Source organism: Peromyscus leucopus, chromosome 7, assembly GCF_004664715.2.
Source record: "Peromyscus leucopus breed LL Stock chromosome 7, UCI_PerLeu_2.1, whole genome shotgun sequence".
Lineage (NCBI taxonomy): Eukaryota > Metazoa > Chordata > Mammalia > Rodentia > Cricetidae > Peromyscus > Peromyscus leucopus.
The window spans coordinates 111,765,649-111,789,089 of NC_051069.1; the positions used below are offsets into that span (position 1 = coordinate 111,765,649).

The 23,441-nt window shown below is 48.2% G+C and overlaps 1 protein-coding gene across 3 annotated transcripts in view; it reads right to left on the reverse strand.

Moving 5' to 3' along the window:
• Positions 1-1,303: 1,303 nt before the first annotated feature.
• Zdhhc3 (zinc finger DHHC-type palmitoyltransferase 3) overlaps positions 1,304-23,441 on the reverse strand; it is a 49,608-nt gene continuing 27,470 nt past the window's right edge. Inside the window, exons 1-5 of one of the 3 annotated variants that reach the window (XM_037208073.1) lie at positions 22,972-23,429; positions 17,883-17,979; positions 17,173-17,254; positions 13,651-13,781; positions 1,304-3,551 (exon numbers count right to left, since the gene is read on the reverse strand). In XM_037208073.1, the coding sequence (XP_037063968.1) occupies positions 3,294-3,551; positions 13,651-13,781; positions 17,173-17,254; positions 17,883-17,979; positions 22,972-23,111 (708 nt within the window). In that variant the 5' untranslated portion in view covers positions 23,112-23,429 and the 3' untranslated portion in view covers positions 1,304-3,293. Of the gene's footprint in view, positions 3,552-10,153; positions 11,704-13,650; positions 13,782-17,172; positions 17,255-17,882; positions 17,980-22,971; positions 23,430-23,441 lie in introns of those variants that run through there. The other 2 variants (XM_028890475.2, XM_028890476.2) reach the window with 2 other exon arrangements.

A 23,441-nucleotide genomic window follows, 5' to 3' on the forward strand; every position in this document is an offset into this window, starting at 1 on the left:
GGGGCTCTTTCCAAGGGGTTGGCCTCCGTAGTCTGGGCTGTCTTCATGATAGTCAGCCTCTCTTAAGGGCTATACTTTCTAAGTGGACATGTACAGCCTCCAGAGAGGCTGAGTACAGATTGAATAAGGGATATTTTGTGTATTCAAAGGATACTCTTGTCTTATGATAAAACACTATGACCAAGTTTAACCTGGGAAGGAAAGAGTTTATTTCATCTAACTTCCAGGTAACAGTCAGTCTAGAGGCAGGAGCTAATGCAGAGGTCACAGAGGAGTGCTGCTTACTGGCTTGCTCCTCATGGTTTGCTCATTATGTTTTCTTATACCATTCAGGACCACAAGCCCAGGGGTGGCACCATCCACAATGGGCCAGCTTCTTACATCAATCATCAATGAAGAAAATGCCTTACACACTTGCTTATGGGCTAAATTTTTTTGTTTGTTTTTTAAGACAGGATTTCTCTGTGTAACAATCCTGGCTGTCCAGGAACTCGATATGTAGACCAGGCTGGCCTTGATCTTACTGAGATCCATCTGGCTCCCAAGTGCTGGGATTAAAGGTGTCACCACTGCCCGGCACTTACAGGCCAATCTTTTTTTTTTTTTTTTTTTTTTTTTTGAGACAGGGCTTCTCTGTTTAGCTTTGCACTTAGAACTCACTCTGTAGCCCAGGCTTGACCTCAAACTCACAGAGATCCACCTGCCTCTTCTTCCCGAGTGCTGGGATTAAGGCGTGCACCACCGCCTGTTTTTTTTTTTTTTTTTTTTTTTTTTTTTTAAAATATTTTATGTGCACTGGTGTTTTGCTTGCATTGCGTGTCTGTGCGAGGGTGTCAGATCTTGGAGTCACAGACCATTGAGAGCTACCATGTGGGTTCTGGGAACTGAACCCGGGTCCACTGGGAGAACAACCAAGTGCTCTCAACCGCTGACCCATCTCTCCAGCTCTTACAGGCCAACCTTATGGAGGCATTTCCTCAACGGAGAGTCCCTCTTTCCAAATAACTTTAGCTTGTGTCAAGTTGATATAAAACTAGGCAGAACACCTGTCGTCACCTCACCTTCATTCAAAACTAGAAAACCCCAGTCCTGATTCCTTTTGCCCAGATGTGCACCTCCCTGGAATGTAGTAGGTGTCTGGTATGTGCTTGCTTGTGGGATGACTTTTCCATGCTGGAACCAAGAAGGACCAGTAATCCCATGAAGCCACTGTTAGTGTCTGTATAACACTTGTTGGACCTGAGAGGAAGGATGCTGTCCAGAGCTTTGGGTTGGGAATCTCCTACTAAAAAGAGCCACAGAGTTAGATCAAAGAACTTTTATTCAAATAAGAGGCAGGTGTCCAACTGACCTCCCTCCCGGAAACACTGGGCCTCTTCTTATCAGTTCCAGTGCTGGGCAGAATCTCAGGAGTCACCATGGAAGGAAGGCCACTGTGTCCTGCTGTTAAGGCACAAGGCTCAGGGCTGGACAGACTACTACCTACATGATCCTGGCTGTCCAGTGCCTCCTGGACTTGGGAGAGATGCAACTGAGGCCCTGACATGATAATGGGTTTGTTGAGGAGGGAGGAAGACTTCTAAACCTGTGAGAGCAAAATGCCTGTGCACTTCAACTTTTCTAGGGGAAGTACTCTGGAAACAAATGGCTGCAGGGCTGGGAAGCACCTCTGCTGCTGGTCAAGCTGGTCCAAGGAAGACGCGTCTCTGCGCCAGGTGCAAGGATATTCTTGAGGGCCTGAACTCAACACAGATCCTGACTCCAAAGCTCCCTCCTTCTGTTAACTGCTGCTCCTTGGAGACTCGGTCACTAGCCTTTCTTTCTCCTGGAGTCTCTGGTATATGGTCCAGCACATAGGTCATTCAGGTCTGTTTGGGGTTAGGGCAGCCAGAGGCCTGCTCCCTCCAAACAGTGTCAGCAGTAGGCCAACTTGGGCTCCTCACGTTAGTAATAATCAACGTTAAAGCAGATCTGCTCGGAGGAAATGCACCTGCAGTGGAGCGGGGTAGGCCACATCTGTTAATGCTGGAGTCCTGCTGCCACTCTGTGGGGTGTACTATAGAAAATCTGACGGACCCCCCCAGGGACTGCCTAGGATGCTGCCTGAGAGTGAGACCACTGCTTGGCTCTCCATAGCTTTCCTCTCTCTGTGTCCTGAGACAGTACCTCAAACAATACTGACTCATGCCACCAAGGCCACAGGTTCATTTGGTCCAGGACTCACGTCCTTTCACCCAGAGCTGGAAGAAGGGATGTAATACACAATCCTCCGCCAGACTCAGTGCCAGCAACACTGGGGAATTCAAGGCCTGTGCTGGGGAGCTGATTTGCTTCTCGAGAATAACTGGCTAGACCGCAGAAGCTGCTGTCTCAGCTACCACTGCAATAGACTGGGGAGTGCAGGAGGCTGCCCAGACTGCCACTAATCGCCATACACCCCAATCTCCAGTGAGCAGACAAGACCCAGTAGCCTGCATGTCCTGGCCACCATGCTGTTCTTTTGAAGACCGGGTTTTACTATGCAGCCTGGAGCTCTGTAGACAAGGCTGTCCTAAAACTCACCAAGATCTGGCCGCCTGCCCCAAATGCTCGGAATAAAGAAAGGCATGTGCCACTGGGTCCAGCCATGCAGTTTTTTTTGAGGCACCATCTTAGGAGCTGTTCTAAAATGCAAAGGTGGCCATTTCTGGTTGCACTTATCCCCATGTTTTATGAGACTTTCTCCAGGAGCTCAATATATGTCCTCTCCCAGCTCTGCTGGGAGTGCAAACTTGTGGCCACAGAAAGGCTGGCTCCATTGTGTCTCAGAGAAGAGTCTTATCTATAGGATGGGAACTAATTTTGGGTGACAGTCATAACTCAGGCTCAGTTCCATCTTGGCAGCTTGCATGCAGGTGGGTGGGGTGCTCTTTCAACCAAGCCCAAGTCCTGAGGGCAGGTTCAGTAGCCCCTCCTTTATCCCCGATTCCCACAGCCAGCCAGTCAAGGAATCCCCTCCCTAGGAATTGCTGGAGAATCCCTAGACTTTCTGGCTGGTCATCCCTGATGTCAGTATCCTTCCCCAAGGCCCTCAACCTCCCCAAGACAGCCCATATGAAGCAGAAGTGGCTTTCTTCCCCCAGGACATCCCAGTCCCTATTCTCCTCTACCCACACTCCACCCCTAGTCCTAACTGGAGAAAGGGTGGGGTGACAGAGTTGGTAACACCAAGGGAGTGGCCTGTGGAAGCCCAGGGAGCTGGGGAGTACTCATCAGGCCAGCAGCTACTGTTGGTACATTATTCTCCACAGCCTCTATTCATCCAGCACCTCCACAGAGTCCCTGTCTTTTGTCTCCTCCAATTGGCTCTCAGTTGTTTCCATGTTGTCCGTGTCTGACAGAGATGACACTTGCCGTACCAAGCCCTTGTCAATCGGTGTCTCTGGTTGACAAGGTCTGGTGAAAGGGTTGAACCAGTTCAGGGAAAAGTTCCCACCAAAAGCCTCCTGGACGGACTTCCAGCTGCCCGAGTGCTCCCTGGGCTGTTTCTTTCGCTGGAGGCGTTCAATGCCCTGGAGGAGAATGGGGCAAAAGGTCAGTGTGGTATGACCTGTGCTACACAAACACACCCTTTGCCTTGGCTGAGCAGGGGATGGACAGTCCAATATGGCACAGCTTGCTGTGGCCCAGGCCACCCTGGAAGCCCCATAGGGCTGCAGGCCGGAGCAGAAACTGTAGAGCACAATAAGCAGGCATGGCATTGGGACTACCTGTCACCCACTCACCCCCAGACCCCTTCCTCCACAGGCAGAGATCTGCTGCTGGGCAGGAAGCAGACCTTCAGTGACCAAGAATATCATGGCTCCTGTAGGCATGAGCTAGGCTATCCATCTGATGAAACCACTAAGAAAGAGGCCCCTTGCCCACAGTAGGACCAGCAAGCTTGGCATAGGGAAGGGGTGAGGGCACAGTACAGGACACAAACATGCAAGGGGAAGCAGCAGATGCCACATGCAGCAGGCACCAAAAGGTGCACAGGCTACTGTGGGGTGTGAGGGTTGGTGTCGGGCCTGTTCATGCAGTGGATGTTCCCCATGGCCTCTCCCGAGCTGACCACTCACCTGCTGTGGGTGCTGGCTGTAAGAGGGTGATGGGTAGAAAAAAGCCCAAAATTGTTATAGATACAGCCAGATCAGGTCTCCAGACCCACAATATCCTTACAGAGGCTCTGGGCCCAGTGTGGCCTCTGCTTTCTCCACCTCTTCTGGAAGCCAAGGGAATTTACTGAGTTTGCCTGACAGATAGAGATGTGCTCATTCATGTGACTCAAGGCCTTCTTCCTCCAATGAAGGCCTCCAATGTTCCTAGTTCTACATCTTCTCTTCCATGCAATCTTTTCCCATAACTGGCATAATGAACACCCCTTTTGTTATGCAGACATCTGAGCACATCCTATCCCAACACTCCAGCAGTCTTCCATTGACACTCAGTTAAAGAATCTGATCTCAGCTGGGTGTGGTGCCACATGCCTTTAATCCTAGCACTTGGGAGGCAGAAGCAGATGGATCTCTGAGTTCCAGGACAGCCAGGGACAGTCTCTTCATATGGGACATCAATCATGAAAGGAGCTAATGGCCATTTTACATCAGTGAAATGTTACAGGAACAGATTTAACACAATGATCAAAGTCAGAACTGCCATGGCTGAAGTGGATCAGTGGTAAGTGCCCCCGACTACAGAAAACCACAAATGTAACACACCAGTGACACTCCTGCCCCAAACCAAGACATAAAGGCTACTGAACAAGCACCTGTCCACAGTCTGTACTGGGCCAAGGTCTGTGGCAGAACTATTTTGGAACTGGATATAAGTGGTTTATTCTGAATTTGATAAATGCCACAGAGCCAACTATACACTTAAAATGATTCATATTATATAAATTTATCCTCAATAAAAAAAAATGTAGATCATGACAAATTTAAGACTGAGGAACTGCCAGAAATGGGGTGAAGAGACAAACAACAGAATGTGGAATCCCCGGAGGCAAAAGGGGCAGGAGAGGAACCTCAAGAGAGCTCCTGAAGTAGAGGGCAGTATGTCTCAATGTTTTTGTTTTTAAAGAGAAAATGGGCTTCATTCTGCTATATGTGTAGGCTGGTCTCAATCTCCTAGTTCAAGCGATCTTCCCACCTTAGCCCACTGACTACAGGTATGTGCCACCATGCAGACTTCAAGGTTTTTTTTCATCTTTTTTAATTTTGGAATTTTTTTTTAGTTTTTTCAGAGTTTCTCTGTGTAGCCCTGGCTGTCCTGGGAACTAACTCTGTAGACCAGGCTGGCCTCAAACTCAGAGATCTGCCTCCCGAGTGCTGAGATTAAAGGGGTGTGCCACCACTGCCCAGTCCTCTTTCTTTTTAAAATGATTTTCTTAAAAGAGAAAGGAATTTTTTGTTGTTGTTATGTTTGTAAGATGTTTATCTTTGGCATTGAATGCCATATAGAAGATACACAATTTTGCTGGTTTTTATAAGTCTAAAATTTCACAATGAAAAGTTTAAACAAATATCAAAAAAATTAAAGACAGGTTTCACACTATAAACCGGAACACTGAATTATAATGAAAAGTTGAGGACTGGAATGTGCAGTAATGCAGACTAACTAATTTTATAAACTGCAACAGTATGTGGCAATGAGAAATGGTTGACAGTTTCACATGACCCTGGGCCACCCAGGAACCTTTGTGTATCATATGGGAGAAGCAGTATGCACAGGACTCACCCATGGAACTGTTGCCTCTGCAAATGGTGCTTATTTCTGTGGACCTGTCCACATTTCATGTTTTCTCCATGGAGCAAACATTAGTTTTATATAATCAGGACAAGAATCAGGTTAAGACCTGAGACTCAGCAACCCCTGTAAATCATGCACACAGATATATGCTGCCCTTGGCCATACCTTTCTTGCATCAGCAGTGACAGCAGAGACAATTCATTTTCAGGGACTCTGCATCCCCTGCCTGGTGATCACTTGTAGTCAGTCAAGAAGGCCTGGGGCACTACTAATGTGATGACAGACTAGGTGTATCATACCGCCTTGGATTCATCCACAGCCAGGCCCATAGGTCCTGACACCCACCTTGTAAGGAAGGTGTCAGTCGGTACTCATACTCAGTAGAGGCCAACAGGCTGAGACAGCAGCCCAAGCTTGATTGGAAGGTTACACAGAAACAGGACAAGTGCTTTTTCTCCTCCACCAGGTGTTCTCCCCACTCTGACAAAGCTTCACTCTGCCCATGTGGATCTCAAAGTCAGGTGGAGGGACAGAGCAAGCCAGGATAGGCACTGTCCAATGGCGTGCTAGGATCAACTGGCCCGTGTGCTGACATTCCATAGCAGACAGACAGCAATAGTGTCAGCTTTGAGTCTAGAAAGGAAATATGCTAAATAAATGGATGCATAAAACAGGCCTAAGGGCTTCTTTTTCTAGGAGTCTTGTGTAGACTTAAAAAAGTATCCTGAAGGCAAAATGTCTCAGGTCAAGAAAACAGACTGACTAATTCAGTCAGGAGGCACTGGGCTTCACCTGCACCTCCTGTGGACACTCACCAACACTCCAGGATGGATATATGAGGCCCAAGACTCCCAGGGGAGGCAGAGACCTCAAGGCTTGTGAGACTCTTGGAATAAGACCCCAATGCCAGCAGATGAGTTGGCCAGCATCCCACAGCATGCTATCTAGAGCTGGCCAGATGATACTCGCTCACAACCTTCTATTGTAGCACATAGTAGTAAACGTTGTCCTATTGTGGCCCTTAACACACACATATTCACAACCAAAAGCCTTTGGAACATCATTCAGCAGGTAATGTACTAAAAAATGTTTTTTGCTAGGCATTATGGTGCATGTCTTTAATCCCAGCACTTAGGAGGCAGAGGCATGTGGATCTCTGTAGGTTTGAGGCTAACTAGGGTTACACAGATAAACCTTGTTTCAAATCTACCTCCTCAACAAGAAAAGTTTTTAAGACACGGATGACCCACACTGGACAAGCCCAGCTCCAGCGCAGCTGTTACACACACAGAACCCAAACCCCATACCACTCTACCTTCTGCATTTTTATCCGGTGCTTGCAGCAACCATGAGAGAACCGAGGCTTAGGGAGACTGTCAAAGCTCATTGGCAGTAAATGGCCAAGCAGGGGTTTGAAACACACACTAAGGTTAGACAAGTGCTGCCACTAAATTCATCACCCTTTTGAAGGATTCCAGGCGTCCTTTGTTCCAGGGAGCTGGTACCTGTTCCCAGAGGGTTTCTGGCATGCCACCCCTGTAGTACTGATCATTATTCCATTTCATTGTCCATGGAAGAGTAAGAAGGACCTGGGCTTCTACGTCATGTGTATTAAGAGTGAAATACAGGGAGGGATCCAGGGCCTCTCTCTTTTTGTCCAAGCTATAACTTTCTTTTGAGGGAGAAGGTAAGAAGATGAAGGTCCTGGCTTTGGAGAGCATGCTGCTCAGTGGCTTCTTCAGGGTTTCATTGTGCTGCCTAGGCTGGTCTTGAACTGGACTCAAGCCACACTCCCGTCCTGACTTCCTGAGTGTTGGGTCTACAGTCACATACTACTGTACCTGGCTCTTTAGGGTCTCATGTACCACAGGCTAACCCTGAGCTCCGTAAACAGCCAAGAATGACTTTGAATTGAACCTCTTGCCTCTACTTCTGAGCCTGCTTGGATTACAGGTGTGCGCCTCCATGGTTGGCTTCATATAGTCAAGAATCAGCCCCATGAGTGATGAAGCCACAGTGAAAAATGAAGACCAGGACACTGCCTATGGCTGGGCTGCTCAAACACTGTGGGTCTTGAGAACTCACTAGATGTTCCTCACAGGAACGCTGGCTCCTTGGTTTTACCCTTCTCTTGCTGGCTCTTCAGTAAAGGTGCTCTTGGTCAAGACAGGTTTGAACAACATGTTTAAGGATCATGAGAGGCTGTTTTTTTTTTTTTTTTTTTTTTTTTTTTTCCCCGAAACAGGGTTTCTCTGTGTAGCTTTGCGCCTTTCCTGGAACTCGCTTTGGAGACCAGGCTGGCCTCGAACTCACAGAGATCTGCCTGCCTCTGCCTCCCGAGTGCTGGGATTAAAGGCGTGCGCCACCACTGCCCGGCCTTTTTTTTCTTTTTTTCGGTAGGCTGGTTTTTTTTGAGATAGGATTTTTCTGTGTAGCCTTGGCTGTCCTGGAACTCACTCTGTAAACCAGGCTGGCCTCAAACTCAGAGATCCGCCTGCCTCTGCCTCCCGAATGCTGGGATTAAAGGCATGCATTACCACACCCGGCTGAGAGGCTGTTTTATACATTCCAGGTTTCCTTGGCATTCATCTGTGGGAAAGTCCACACATAGCAGAGTAGAAGTGGTTGGCCAGTGGTTGATTTGTGGGAGCACCTGCTGGTCTCAGATACCACATCCCACAAACTGGGCAGCAACAGCATCCATCACCACCACCAGTAGAGCTAACCTGAAGTCCCATCCCTGTAACTCTGAACCACTTGTGTCCTTTGGTTAGTTCAATCTTTGAAGCTGGTGCACTTTGTTTTGAAAGAAGAGAAATGGAAAACTTATTAGTCTAGTGTGGAGAGTCCAAGCCCATCCTCCTGGAGTGGGGTTGTCTGTGATGCCAGTCTTGCGTGGGTTTTCCTTAATAAGCAGCTGGTAGTTTGTCTCATTTGGATTGTTTCACATCAGGATACGAAGTGGCTGAACCACGATGAGCAAGGCTGGCTATTCTTTAAGTCTTGTAAGGTCCAAGTGTTACAAAGATGAAGTGGCATTAGGGAGAGGCCTGGCACGTTTCCACTTTGGTGCACCCTGTATACACGTTATCCAGCCCATGTAAACATGCAGACACGACGTCAGAGATGAACAAGAACGTGGGATCACCCAGGCCAACTGGCAAGTCTTTTTCTCTACACAGTTCCCGTTCTGAAAGATGGGGTAGAGTTCCCGTTCTGAAAGATGGGGTACAGAGGCTCCCTTACCAGTGGGGACTACTGAGAAAAATCCTTTTACTACATCTGAAGAAATCAGAAGAGCTCAGAGGCAGACTCACTTGCTGATACACACACCTTGGTCACTGTGCTCTCAGAAAAGTGTTCCTGGTCTCAGAGAAAATGAAAGAGGACACACACAGGCCACCCTGAGGTAGTCCTGAGTCCCTTCTGCTCTACTCTGAGCATTGGGACTTGTACTAATATAGAGGCAAACTCAAATGAGACCTGGGATGTAAGCTGGGAGCATGCCTGTTTCAGGACTCCACCTCCTGTAGATCACCTACTACATTCCTTAGAAACTCCACAGGGAAAGCCACGAGCCACTTACAAAATGCCCTTGAAGGCTATTTCTTGAGTTCTAGTCTTGAGAGTGGAAGTGTGTGTGTGTGTGTGTGTGTGTGTGTGTGTGAGAGAGAGAGACAGAGAGAGAGACAGAGAGAGAGAGAGAGACAGAGAGAGACAGAGAGAGAGAGAGACAGACTGACAATGGCAACAACAGAAGTCATGGCTGCAGCGTTGCTTGCCTGCTGCCCAGTGGGTCCACCCTGAGTATGAGCAAGGCTAGACTCTTCTAACCTACTGAACCTGGAATAGGCCACACCTCTTTCATATACACCTAGAGAACTATAAATAAAACTTAAAAGGTACCTGGAGAACAAATGCTATGAACTTGATCTAAAAAAGCCTATACATGTAAATATATAAAATTATGTGTAAAATTACACACACACACACACACACACACACACACACACACACATCCACCCACCAGGATCTCCACCTAAGCAGCACAGTAGAGGCAAAGCCAGCAGAGGTAGGGAAGGTGGCCAGGTGCTCAGTTAAACACTCCAGGGTTGTCTCATCCGTCATCATTTGATACCATCAGCAAGAACCTCCACAGCAGCACTCTAGAACTGTGGGTAGGGACTCTAGCCACTTTGTTGGCTTAGCTTTGTTCTCTGCTGGGCAGGCTCTGGCCTAGACTCCAGAGATCAACCTCCTGGATCCACACACAGCATTCTGACTGCAGGAAGACCATCAGTAACAAAACCAAACTCCCTCACCCTGCAGCCTGACACCACCTACCCTTCTGCACAGGCCCTGAGGAGAAACCGGAGCAGAAACAGAGGTTTGGAAAAGGTTTATTGCATTGTTTCCATGTGGAAGCACTGACAGAGTTGAGAAGAGGCAGCATGTCCCACTGACTTCTGAAAAATCACAGGGCTACATTAACTTTCTTCCTACCCAGGACTAGAGTGAAAAACCTTATCCCTACCCCCACCCCAAGCAAAAGCTAAAAAGGGAGTTTTGTGGTGACTGCTTTAAAAACCACTGGTGTGGAGGACTTCAAGGTGCTCAAGGTCTACATGGGATGCAGTGTTCAAGAGTGGTCTTCTTTCAGCATCTCTTGCATCCCCTGGTCTTTCCCCAGCTCGGGACCAGCTCTTTCCTGTGAGACTCTGCCAGAAAGTACCTCCTGATGGGAAAGCTAGTCTGTGTGGTGGGCTGAGGAGCAGGTGGGTGGGAGGCTACCTGGCAACTCTAAGAATGTTGCCTAACATCTACAAACCACCTCCCAGGCTAAAGATACAGGACTGTGCACATTTGGAGGGCTTTAAACTCCAGAAAATATATGCTCATGACAGACTTAAAAATGAGATGATCCTGATAGCTGGCTTGTCTGTTTCCCTCAGAATGAACATAGCTTGATTGACATTTTGCTGGGAAAGGGCAGGAACTGGGATAGGAAGTAGTTGTAACACAGGGAAATGTAGTTCTCCTGAAATTGTGATTTTCCTCTTGTGATTGGATAAGGCATTTTTGAACTGGCAAACATCTCTTTCATGGTCTTCCAAAAAGCCAGAGGGACATAATTGCTGATTCAGAATACAAAGACCCCCTTACCTCTCCAACCTCACCCAAATCATTTTGTACATTCATGCCCATCAAGTACAAGGCTGGCAATTACTTTTGAGAATGAGGCAAACTATGTTCACTTGGGCAGGAAGCCACTGCACCCAGAGCCCTTCTGAAGGCTCCAGCCCCAATCTTGCCATGCTTAGGCCTCAAGGGGTAAGCATCATCTTCAACGAGGTTCTGAGTCTTGTGGGTGCCAGTGCAGCCTTGTGGGCAGGAGGAGGTCAGGGCCCTCGGCTTTCCTACTGGGCCAGTTCATCCACGCACAGCATCAGGGAGCATTCAATTAGTAGAAGGGGCAGGGCCTGGGCAGCACCCTCGACGTTAGTCATGCTGACAGACAGCAGAGAGGAAACAGAGGCCAGAGAAGTGATTTTAAAAGGAAAAAGAGCAGCTTCACTCATCCAAAAATTGAAAAGATGATTTTTTTAAAAAATAAAACATGGGGACTTTTTTTTCTCTGCAATGCTCAGCCATTTTTCTGGAGACATAAAAAAAGTTTTAATAGTCACTTTGTTTTGCTTTTGGCCTAAACATTCATGAGAGCGGATGGGACGGTGCCATGATGTGGTCTGAGTGGCAATGCTGGTCAGGGGTCCTTCAGACCACATACTGGTACGGGTCTGCCTTCCCTTGGTCTGGTGTGGCAAAGGGGCTGGCCCAGCCTAGAGAGAAGGGGTGGCCAAAAACAGCTTTCATGTTCATCCACTTTGTTTTTTTAGCCCATCTTCTCTCTTCCTTTTTCAATTGTTCTATTCCCTGAAAACAAGAACAATCACACTTTCAGTCAATCACTCCACTGCTGTAGTTTTGGGAGGGATGTCCACATGCCTCCGATGACCAGAGTGAACACTTCTTTTTCAAAGCAGCAAAGCTACCTACATGATGCAGTTTTCTTCTGTCTCTCCTAAGAAGCACCACACATTTAAAAGCCTCCAAAGAGGAAGGGGCAATGAGTTCTCAGCAGGCACCTGGGCCACTGCTGCCAACAAGACCGATACTGTCTAGTCAAAGGGTTTCCATGCCAGACCTGAGTCCTTGCTGGGTCAGGAAGCACTCCCAGGCACCTGTGTATGCAAAGGTTTTGGTGCAGGAGCTCGAAATTCTGACAACCAATGGTGGCTGTTGGTGTGGGAAAGATGTGAGAGCCGAAGCTACAATGACCACTTTGCAGAAGGAAAAAAAAGGCAGCAGACCAAGGGACTGCTCTGGTGCTGTCTCACCAGCCCAGAGGGTCAAGAGGCAGCCACTGGGCAGCTGGGGAGAAACAATGGGAGAGGGTGAGACCGTGAGAGGCAGTTGGTGAGGGGAGGAATCACCACAAGAGGAAGAAGGAATTAGTGAAGGTTAGGAGGAAAGCGGCTTGCAGCCTCAGTCACGGTGAGGAGGTGAGGAGGGTCTTCCCAGAGCTCCCTCAGAGAGGAGCATGGAGGCCAAGGCAGTTCTCACAGCTTGTGCCACTTTCCCTGTAAGTCTCAGGGGGAAAACAAAACAAAAAAAACAGGGAGTAGCAAGAGTTTCCTTTCCCCACTTCAAATAGAGCTGCTGAGATGCCAGAGCAGCAGACAGCAGGGGCTGTCTGTCTGCTATGAGTCTCTGTCAAGAAGGGATGGGGGCAGCCCATGTTTTCATAGCCTAGGGACCTGGGAGGACACCAGTTAAAGAGCATGATGCTCTCCTTATGAGGCACAGGCCTTTTGCTTCTTTTCAACACAATTCTCTTTAGGGACAGTCTTGATAAGGAAGAACAGCTAGGACCAGACTGCTATTTTACCTTTTGCTCCCAGAACATGCTCTGGGGGACCTGGAAGGGGTCTCCAAATGGGCAGAGCCTAACAGTCATCACATTTGGGTTCCCTATAGGTCTTATGTGGAGCATATGGTCCCATTTACCAACTGGATATACGGGTGAATATATGCCAAGGTTACTACATTTACCAAACCTTTTGCAATGACATGAACTCTTACAAATGAAACACAGTGGTCGAAAGCATCGGAACAACCTAGAAACACAATGGCACTTTGGCAGTGGACAGCACTGTCCCCTTTCTGTTTCTAGGCCCATAGAGCAGGAGCACCTGAAGCCATGGAAGAAGCTGTCCTCCATCTAATACAGAAGAACATGGGGTCCCTACCCACAGCTGAAAGCTTCTATCTGGGGAGGTAGGTGGGTAGCACTCATAAGGCCAGGAACAAGTAAGAGGTTGAACCCAGGTCCCCATGATTCTTCTGCACATTCACACCAAAGTGCTGCTCACATCATCTTCCAGAACCCAAAGCACAAAAAAAAAAAAAAAAAAAAAAAAAAAAAAAAAAAATCAAGAAATGTTTCATCACAGCCACTTTAAAGCTTCCAGATACCTTTGGAAGGCCAGGAGCTTGGCTGTAGGACGAGGTGAGTGAGAGGACAAGATGATGGGATGGGCAAGGACCAGAATATGCTGCCCTGGGAGGCTCAAAGCATATCTGTGTCCTGGATCTAATCATGAGATCAGCTCTAGAAGCTGATGTCTAGAGCTTTGTTGGGAAGGGCAAGACCCTGGCAGAATGCCCGATAGGGATAAATGAAGAAGGAACCGTGCTGAAGGAGCTTCTGGCTAAGGCTGCAGACTGGGCCATTCCCATGACCCTGAACCCTGAGCCCTCAGGCCTGACACCTGACCTGGGTCCCGAAAGCCTAGCTTAGGAGGTAGGCACCCTGCTTACCGTCTCATCTGTGCAGATGGAGTGCACTTGGGTCCCAAACATCACTGATGTGAAAATGAGGAAGAGCAGTGCCTCAAAGCACAGCAGGATGAGCAGGATGACTGTGGTGGGTGGCGAGAAAGAGCTGCACTCTGCAAGGAAAGCGGCATGGGGAATTGTGATGCTTCATGGCTCCTTGCTCCACCCACCAAGCTCTCACCCTGCCTCCAGGTCCTATCCTTTTCATCTCTTACTCTCTCAAGAAGTCCCCAAGAGACTGGGTCCAGTGGGGAACCCAGGCAGAACTCCACACACAAAAAAATAAAATAAAAACTACTGCACCCATCACCTCAGCCCATCACCCTCAGACCACACAGTGGCCATCTTGGAAGAAGACTATTAGGCCTCATGACTCCTCAGGAGACCTCGCCTCTCCCTAGACAGCACAGACAAAGGATGCATGCTCAGAAGCCCCAAGTCCTGCCTGGCCTGTTCTTTCCTGGACAGGTATTCCTCCGCCCCACTCCCAGCCTCCCTATGCTTCCTTTGGGCTCTAGGTAAGTGACTAGGGTAGGCCCAGGAGTGCCTGGTAGTCTGGAGACTTGAAAGCAGACTACTTGGCAAGGAATGCCATGACCAGTGTATGGAAATGCCCCTTCCTGCCAGGGACATCTATGTAACTCAGATGGTCAATCTCTTGATGGAGCTTTACTGTTCCACTCCGGGTTGGGGTGGCCCCAGGCGCTCACTCCTCCTTTCACTGTAGAGCAGTGATACATGTGACTACAAGTGTGGTTTCTGCGCAGTGGACTCCTCTGAACAAAGTCTAACTCAAACACACAGTGCTCTAAGGTGCTGAGGGAGACAGTGTTCGAACAGGGAGGGAACAGGCCATACGTGTGCTATGTTCGGCCCAGCAACAGCACTGGTGATGTGGTGTGGGCCTCCTGGTTTGGCTAGTGCAGGTTAGGCCTGCTTCCTCTGCTGGAGGGGCTGCAGGGATCTTGACTATCTAGGTAGGTGGAATGTGGGAATGAACAGGAAACGACACTGTGTATGTGTTGAGGAGGTTGACATGGAGTGCCTCATATGAAATGCCTTCCTTTTCTCTGGCTTCCCTGGAACTTACACCTTTACATGAATTCTCTTTTTCATTTATTTTTATGTGTATGGAGTTCTGCCTGATTGTGTATCTGTCTACCACTGTGTGCCTGATGCCTCTGCCATACCCACTGAAACTGGTCAACTCTTTTCTTGATGCCTAGATGGGTAGTACTTGGTCTTGGTAACCCAATAGACAGAGGAGCTGGCTGTAGGTGATCACAAGCAAGGTGACTGACTACCTGCCTGGCCCTGAGTAGTGAAGGGTTCTAGGAAGAAGTAGGGCTCTCAGGTCTGACCATCATGGGTAAGGGACAAGAGCCTGACCATGAGCTCTAACTATAATGGCCCTAACACTGCACACAAGCCTGGCTTTCCCACCCCTTCCATGTGGAATTGGAAGTGCCCCCTTTTTCCCCTTACCTGACACCTACCTCTCCCACTACACCTACTTCAGACTCTAGGCAGCAAGTAACTTTGTTCTCTCTTTGCCGTACAATCCATTTTGGAATGGTGCCCGGCCATAGGTCTCTGGGCATAAAGCTTAGGCATCCTAAGACTTACTTCCCCTTCAGTACAGGTAAATGGATAAGAAGTGATAATAGAACATCTGTATAACTCACTTCAACTGTGTGGTGTGGTGTATGGGGTGTGTGTGTGTGTGTGTGTGTGTGTGTGTGTGTGTGTGTGAGCACCCCAGTGTGCACACACATACAAGATAGAGGTCACACCACTCTCAGCTACACTGTGTACTAAGGGCAGAGCCAGGGAGGCTCACCACTCCTTTCCCTTCTCGTCCAGGTTTTGAGAATTCCAATTAGGATTTGGAATGGCAGGATTCAGGCCTAAGAAATGTAGAACTCCCCACTTCTTTGAATGTTAATTCAGAGCACCCATCTGAGGGCACAGTTTCTTGAGCTCTCTTATATAAAATCTATTGTGGGCTCAACAGCTTAACCAGAGCCAAGCAGGGATGACATTAACTATCACCCATGGGCAGGTTTCTACTTTGGGCACTGCCTTCCCAGCCTTGCTGCCCTAGGAATGGGTGTCTGGAGTCCACTCCACTAGGAATCTGGCTGGGAGAACCCTGTGCACAGGAGGCAGCAGACAGGTCTGACACCAAGGTTTGAACTGCAGGCCCTCTTTTCAGGTGAGAGGTCTCGGTACTATGCTCATACTCTGACCTCAGCTTTTGTCATATATAAATGAGGAGCATTCTCCTATCCTGGGGCTTGGGGAGTCTAAACAAAGCAATGCTAAAAATACCCCCTGCATGTTACCTGGCTCCTAGTGGGCTCTAACCGTCCTGTCAGCACCGCTACAAAGTAAAGACAGCCAATCACCTCTGTGACAGTCTGGGTTATGCAATCATTGCCCACAATTAACCTGACACAGGAAGGAGGTTTGTGATGATAAAATGACCTTGTTGGATACCTTATACCAAGGTTGCCAAGGCCACAGCAGAATTGACTTGGATTGCCTGGGCTAGTAGAATACATGTACTTTCAGAATGCTCACCAAGTGAGCAGGAACTGATTGGACTCATTCAATTCTGCAGATGGTATCCTGCTTGTCCCTGCCCCCCGCCCCCACCCCACCCCCCAAACTGTGGTGGATACAGAGAGGGCAAAAGAGTGAAGATGTAGAAGAGGGCACTTACCAATGGTAGAATTGGAAAGCAGAATTGAAAATTGTTTGGGACATCTGCCTTGCAGATTCCGAGTGTGAAAGATCTAGCTTAGCATGTGGCTGCTTATTATTTTTTGCTCTTCCACCACCCGTTTCTCCCTCAGTATTATGGCAGTCTTCTAGCTACACTCCCTTCCTCAGCATCTGCACATTTAAATGGAATACTTGTGAAGCAGGGAGACATTGTCTACAATCTTAATCTAAAGTATTGTCAAGACAGGCAATCTGAAAATAACAACTCCTCCTCCTACACAAACACACACACACACACACACACACACACACACACACACACACACACACACAGTTAAAAACCATCTATGCCCTAGGCAAAAAGTTAAAAATAGATCTATGGGAGATTGGGGTAAAGTGACCTTGATTACAGTGCCTTATTTAGAGCTGGGATGTTGCTTAGGAGAAGAGAGCTTGCCTGGTGTAGCCCTGGGTTCCACATCCAGCAGCGAAAAGAGTAAAACAAATGCCTTGCAGACCCAGACTCAAAGCTCTCTTTCCCCTGCACCTGTAGTCTCCTGGGACATGCTCAGTCTGGTGCCTGTCCAACTTACTATGTTGCCTGTCTAACCTGAAAGGGCTGCTTTTTGTCTTTTATGACCTGATCAGTCTGTAGGCTTTCAGAAGGTCTAATAAAATAAGGCTGGGCCTAGTACTGCAAAGGGGATAGAGGTCCCCACCCCCACTTAGGTCCTATATCCCCTCGACAGCAGAAAGAGAAACCTTGGCAATACTTACTTGTCCAGTCTTCTTCAAAGCAATGCAGGAAGTGGAATCCCACCATGATGAGGGCGTGCAAGGAAATGAGAGCTATGTACATCTGAAACAGGAAAGCAGTGCTGAGCCATTATAGGGAGAAGTCCTAACTATGCAGTCTCCTTGAACAGGCTACTCAGAACATGTGCTATAAGAACACTTTGCTAGGCTGAAGCCAGAAAAGTACCTGTGATTCCTCCAGCCCACAGGACCACCCCCCCCCCCCATGTCCTGTTTTGAGTGGGAAGTAATCAGCAATTCTCCAGGAACACATGGAACCAGAACAGACACACAGCCTAAACAAAGGCATGACTCGGGCTTTGTGGGAGCACATAAGACCCGCTGCTACTTCTAACTTAGAAGGTCAGAGTGCCAACTGTTCTCCACCTACCTGCAGCTCAGAGCTTGAGGTCACCAGCAACACTGCCTTCTTGAGCTATGTGGGACTAATGCTTTGAGTGACACCTAGAACATAGCACTTGCCTCCAGCTACTCAAACCACATCAGCTTTCTACATGCACAAGTGAAAGATACTTGTTGAGCCAGAGAGATCCAGAGTGAGAAGGCAGAGAGCCACATAGGCAGGCAGTGTTCTCAACAGCAGCAAAAACTGCTAAGAGTGCTGAGATTTCCCGAAGAACAAGAGTTCTATTGCCTCGGGGAGGCAGGGCATAATTCAGAAGCTGACTTACTGTAAACAGGACAAAGTACTTCTGGTTGTTCTCGCCGACACAGTTGTTGACCCAAGGACAGTGGTGGTCCATCTTGCGAATGCACCGTTTACAAACACTGAAATGACCATAATTCAGACTTTTAGAAGGAATTATCACCACACACAGTTTGAAAACAACCATCATACAAGTAACAAACCAGCAGGTCCGGGGTGACCCAGAGGAGAACATCGGAGCTGTGGCTCCAGCTCCACACCTCTGCGCAGCAGCAATAATTGCACTGGGCTTGTGCTGTAAGAAGTCTGGAAGGCAGAGTCAGGACCTCCAGGGTCAAGTCATTCCCCACAAGGGGTCAGAAGCTTCCAAGGCATCTGCACACATTAACAGGCTAGAACTGGCTCAGGCAAGAGGCTGTCTGAAGCCTCATGAAACTTAGCTGGGTTTCCTGAGGAGGCCAAGTAAGAGGAGTCTAGAAAATGTTACGCTAGGACAGGACATGGGGCTGGGAGGGTGGGTAGTTCTAGAAGCTCTACAAAGCACTAGCAGAGACGGAGTGTACTTTTTCAAGCTGTAGGAACTATAGTAGCTTGGCAGACTTGGGTCTGCTGGGCTACCTTAGTCACCCTGGTGGGTTCCTATCAGTTTGCCTCAGATGAGCAGAGGTTTCATACTGCTCTATGCTGCTCTTGTTCTTCCCCATCACTCCAAGGGCTTCTCATGACACAGGCATGCTGCCAACAAGCAATGCTCAGAAATGCTAGCCTGGTTCCATGATCTCCAGGAGCAGGAAGGCAAAGCAAGAAAAGGAGGTTCTACACAGATGCAGAAGGAAAACAGTCAGGACCAGCAACTCTACCACTTGTCTGTCTGCTCTGCCTCTTCTGTTACCAGTTCTAAAAATACACATGAAAACACATGTGAATTATGTACATAATACATCGATTAACACTTTTTGCACCCCCGCCTGCTGTGGGATGGTCTGTATGTCAAATGTGTTGCTCTGATTCGTTGCCCCACCTGCAGGGCTACAACAGGTTCTCGACCACCCTAAGGAGGGAATGTAGGGACAGGAGATACAAAGGAAAAGACACCAAGTCTAGATTCTGATCAAGGTGCACTTTATTTCTCTTCCACAAAGGTTTATATAGTTCCGCAGGGTTGGGGGAGCAAGAAGCTGCCATCTGCATAAGGTGGGGCAAGCTAACAGGATGTTTGTAGAGGATGTTTACAGGGTAAGAGGGTCAAGGGCTCTGACTCAATGTCCTGTTGCTAGGCAACCTGACTGTACGCCTGACTGTACGCTGATCTAGTTCCCTGTCTTATCGGGGGTCTGTATTTTTCCACTAACTAGAGATTCTGTCCTTGTCCCTGACAATTCGTCAATAAATAAAACACTGATTGGCCAGTGGCCAGGCAGGAAGTATAGGCAGGACTAACAGAGAGGAAAATTGAGAGAACAGGAAGGCAGAGGGAGACACTACCAGCTGCCACCATGACAAGCAGCATGTGAAGACGCTGGTGAGCCACGAGCCATGTGGCAAGGTATAGATTTATAGAAATGGGTTAATTTAAGATATAAGAACAGTTAACAAGAAGCCTGAGCCATTAGGCCAAACAGTTTAAATAATATAAGTGTCTGTGTGTTTATTTTATAAGTGGGCTGTCGGACTGCCGGGGCTTGGTGGGACCCAGAGAGAAAACTCTCCAGCTACAAATGGTGCCCAATGGCACCATTTCCACCTAAAACCTGAGAAAGATGATTCTAAAATGGAGCTAAAAACAGCTTACTAGTTGTCTCTTTCAAGTTAGCGTCAGCCTGCATGTTTGAGCTACTCTATGGCGGGTTAGTGGCGTGAGTGCGGGCTTGACCTACGCTATGTCACACAGAAGTGTCTCCAAGTAGCACACTATGCTGCTGTGTGGTGGATTTAGCCTTTGCTGGTATTAAAAAAAAAAAAAGGTTTCTGGGCTACACGCTGCTTTGATAAAAGCATAGACCCACGATGGCTCCCAGAGCTGACGGTAAATGTACCACCGCCATGTTGGGAAGCTGAGGTGGGCAGAGCTCTAGGGTCCTTAATGCTCTTTTCATCTGAGGAACAAACTCCTGAGAGTATCCACTCCTTGTCTAGGCTCCAGAGCAGGTCCTTTTCCACCTTACTGACTTCTAGGGAGGCGTTCAAGTGCATGCCTGAGTCAGTGAGGGCTCCACTAGAGAGACACCAAGTGGCCTCTGGCTCTGCAGGCTACGGAGGTTTTAAACAAGTTCTCAAAGCAAACTGTCCTTCACACTGGAGTGGAAGAGCAGGAGGCTGGGTTTCACAAGGGGCTAAAGTGTGCTGGGCAACCAGATTAGACAAACACATGCTTGAGAGGGCAGGGGAAGTGACTGCGGTCCTCGAGGGCTGCGTGAGTGGGTGGGTCCAAACGGTTTCCTGTTCCCAGGGGGAGGAAATGCCAAAGCAGCGCTTCTCTTCTCCTTGGGCCAGAACTTGTCACACAGGGAAGGCAGGGCTGTAGAGACTGAGATAAGGCAACAGCCAAGTCACTGACTACACCAAATGCCTACATGGAGGTATTTCCTGGTGCTGTGACTTCTCGACTCCCTCGCTCCTCTCTTTTATATCTCTGTTTTAAAAACCAATGCTTCTCTTTCCCCTTCTACCACTTCCTTTCCACTTTTTAGCACTCAAACCTTAGGAGACATTTACAAGTTCTTTGGCTTATATTCATTAACACATCTGCTCTTGGGTTGTGTTCCATTTCCAGGAGGCATAAGGACCCATCTTTGGTGTGTATCCTTTAAGCAGCTCGCATAAATAAGCTCTCTTACCTATCCTGGGTTCTGGACCAACATTAGAGACATAACCATGTCTCACAGGAACTATTTCTCTCCTTGCACTTATCACAGTCTTAAGTATCCCGCCCTGCCTGGGTGGAGAGACTCTGGACTGAGGGCTGGTTCTAGCCCACCACTGTAAGCTAGAATTGAGCCCAAGGCTTAGCCTGGCTGGGTCTGAGCATGAAGGCTACAGCTCAGACAAGATAAGCAGACCTAGAAAATGGGTGGAACCACAATGGAGTAGGGTAAAAGGCCTAGAGAGCCAAGGTTTCATATACAGGTCTTCATCACATACCTCACTGACTGACAAAATTGTAGGTAAACTAATACCATCTTACACTCGAGCCTAAAACAGTTCTGAAGAGACAGTACAGCCAAGTTAAGAACAGAACAGAGATCTGAGGACCAATCTCCATTTGGTGTGAGGTGAAGAAACAGGCCCTCCAAATAAATCTGGGCCCTCGTCTGCCCCTCAGGTGAACACCAGGTCACATGAAGATGTGTTTGGTGACAGTGAGGGCTGGAAGACTAAGCAAGAGGAGTCTGTCAGGGTTCTAGGAAGCTGATGAGGGCTCAGCCTCAGTGTGTATGTTGGAGGGTGGTATAGGAAGTACAGGGTGTGAGGCCTAACCAAGGCTAGGCTTTGCTTCCCCTGGGAACCTATCACGTAAGCCCAAGGCCTTGGCTCTATATTAACATAAACCCATACAGGTTTCTACAGCCTTCCCTGGTCCTTACAAATGGGAGGACTCTAACAGAATGAAAGCAGCCTGGGGTTATAGGACTTCTGGAAGGAAAGGCCCGTCTACAGATGCAGGGCTAGAAGGCATACTCTAGATCGGTGGTCCTCAACCTGTGGGTTGCTACCCCTTGGAGGGGGTGTCAAACGACCTTTTCACAGGGGTTGCATGTCAGATATCCTGCATATCAGACATTTGCATTAAGATTCATAATTAGCAAAATTACAGTTATGAAATAGCAATGAAAATAATTTTATGGTTGGGTGTCACCATGACATGAGGAACTGTATTAGAGGGTTGCAGCATTAGGAAGGTTGAGAACCACTGCTCTAGATGGAAGGTTTATGTGTGGCTACAATCCCCACCAGAGTTCTGGGAATGGAGACAATATCAACCTCTACAGACTCCAGAAATAGGTCCATGTGTGGACCTCTACCCGAGGACAACATACACACAGCTCTCTCTAACCAGGACTAGGTAACAACCTCTGGGCAAACAGACCATCAAAAAACCCAATCTGTATCATGTTTTAGGAACCCTGCTTATCCTAAGCAGGGTTCTGCGACAGCCTGGGCCACCATGCACCATCACAAAACAGCAGCTGGCAGCACACATTTTTGGGGGCAGACACAGGCAATTCAGCACCCTCACTAGGTTACTCTGAACCAGCAGCTCTTGCTTTGTATGAACTGTTAACTAGCACTTGGATGCTCACTTTGGATCACTTTGCAGGGGAGGTGAAGAGGTGTGGTAGCTGCATTAAAGAAAACACCAGGTGCTGGGCCATAGCGAAGAAAGGAACCACTGCGGTGGCATGGAAGCTGTTTCCTAACAAAGTTAATCCTCTGGTTTCTCCAGCCTTTACAAACTGTGCATATCTCTAACCCCTACACATGGTTCCATCACTAGCTTTCACTTATTGCTGGCCACTCACAGCTATTTACATTAAATCCTCACAAGGAGGAAGGAACCACCCCTGTTTACAGAGGAGAAAAGTGTGCCCCATAGAGACGAAGACTTGGCCTGAGAATTGCACTGGACTTAGGTCAGGCCTCCAGGGTGGCAGAAGGGTAATAAATGCCACCTCAAGCACAAGGAGCAAACTTCAACAGACCTCAAAGGCAAGTTAACCCAAGACAGAAGTCCTCAGTAAAAGCAATGTTTCTCAATCAAACACTTAAACAGCTGCCATTGTGTGAATCACTTTCAAGTTGGAGTTCTAGGTAAAGTCAGAGTCCCACTGAGAGGCAGAACAGGCAGGATCCAGACCTGTCTCAAGTATCCACTTGACCTTCAAACAGTCACTTGATATGAGGCTAGCTTCCCCATCTGGGGCATCCAGGAGTGGCCATGAAGATGGAAATAAGATTGGTGGTGAGGAGAGAGGGTAGACTGGGGTTCCTGGGACAGACCAGGGACTGGGGAGCTGACTAACATCTGGATGATAGAGACAGAGCGTTTCATAAGGCTGCACAGAAAAGACCTTTCAGCCACGCAGTGATCTCTTGTTCATGCACAGTCTCTCTACCTGCAGTGTCTCAGGCTAGCAAAGCTCACTCCTCCAAACATACGGCATGTTTGCTGTTGTGACATTGGAGGTCTCTGTAATTTGCCATTTATAGATCCCTGTAATGAAAAAATGCAATTTTGAACAAGATACCTTCTCATAAGGAGACTCAAAGAACCTTGATACGATCAGAATACCTGTAACAGCTCAGAGGGAAAAGAGACTTCTGTTTGAGAGCCGTTCTTGTCACAAGCTCTGCAAGTGTTGCTTCAAGGAAAGTCCGAGAGATGCCTTTGTCTCAAGTACTGTACGCTCACAGGTTTGCCCAAGCCGTGAGATTATCAGGAAATCAGGAGTCCCTCCACCTTACATACACTGAAACAGAGGCTGCATCAGGCATCCCTCCCCCAGTCCAATGCCTTTTCCACCGAGTGGTCACTCCTTGCCTGTGTGGGACCCTCAGAAGTCCCGGTGATGGCCGGGTGCTGAGG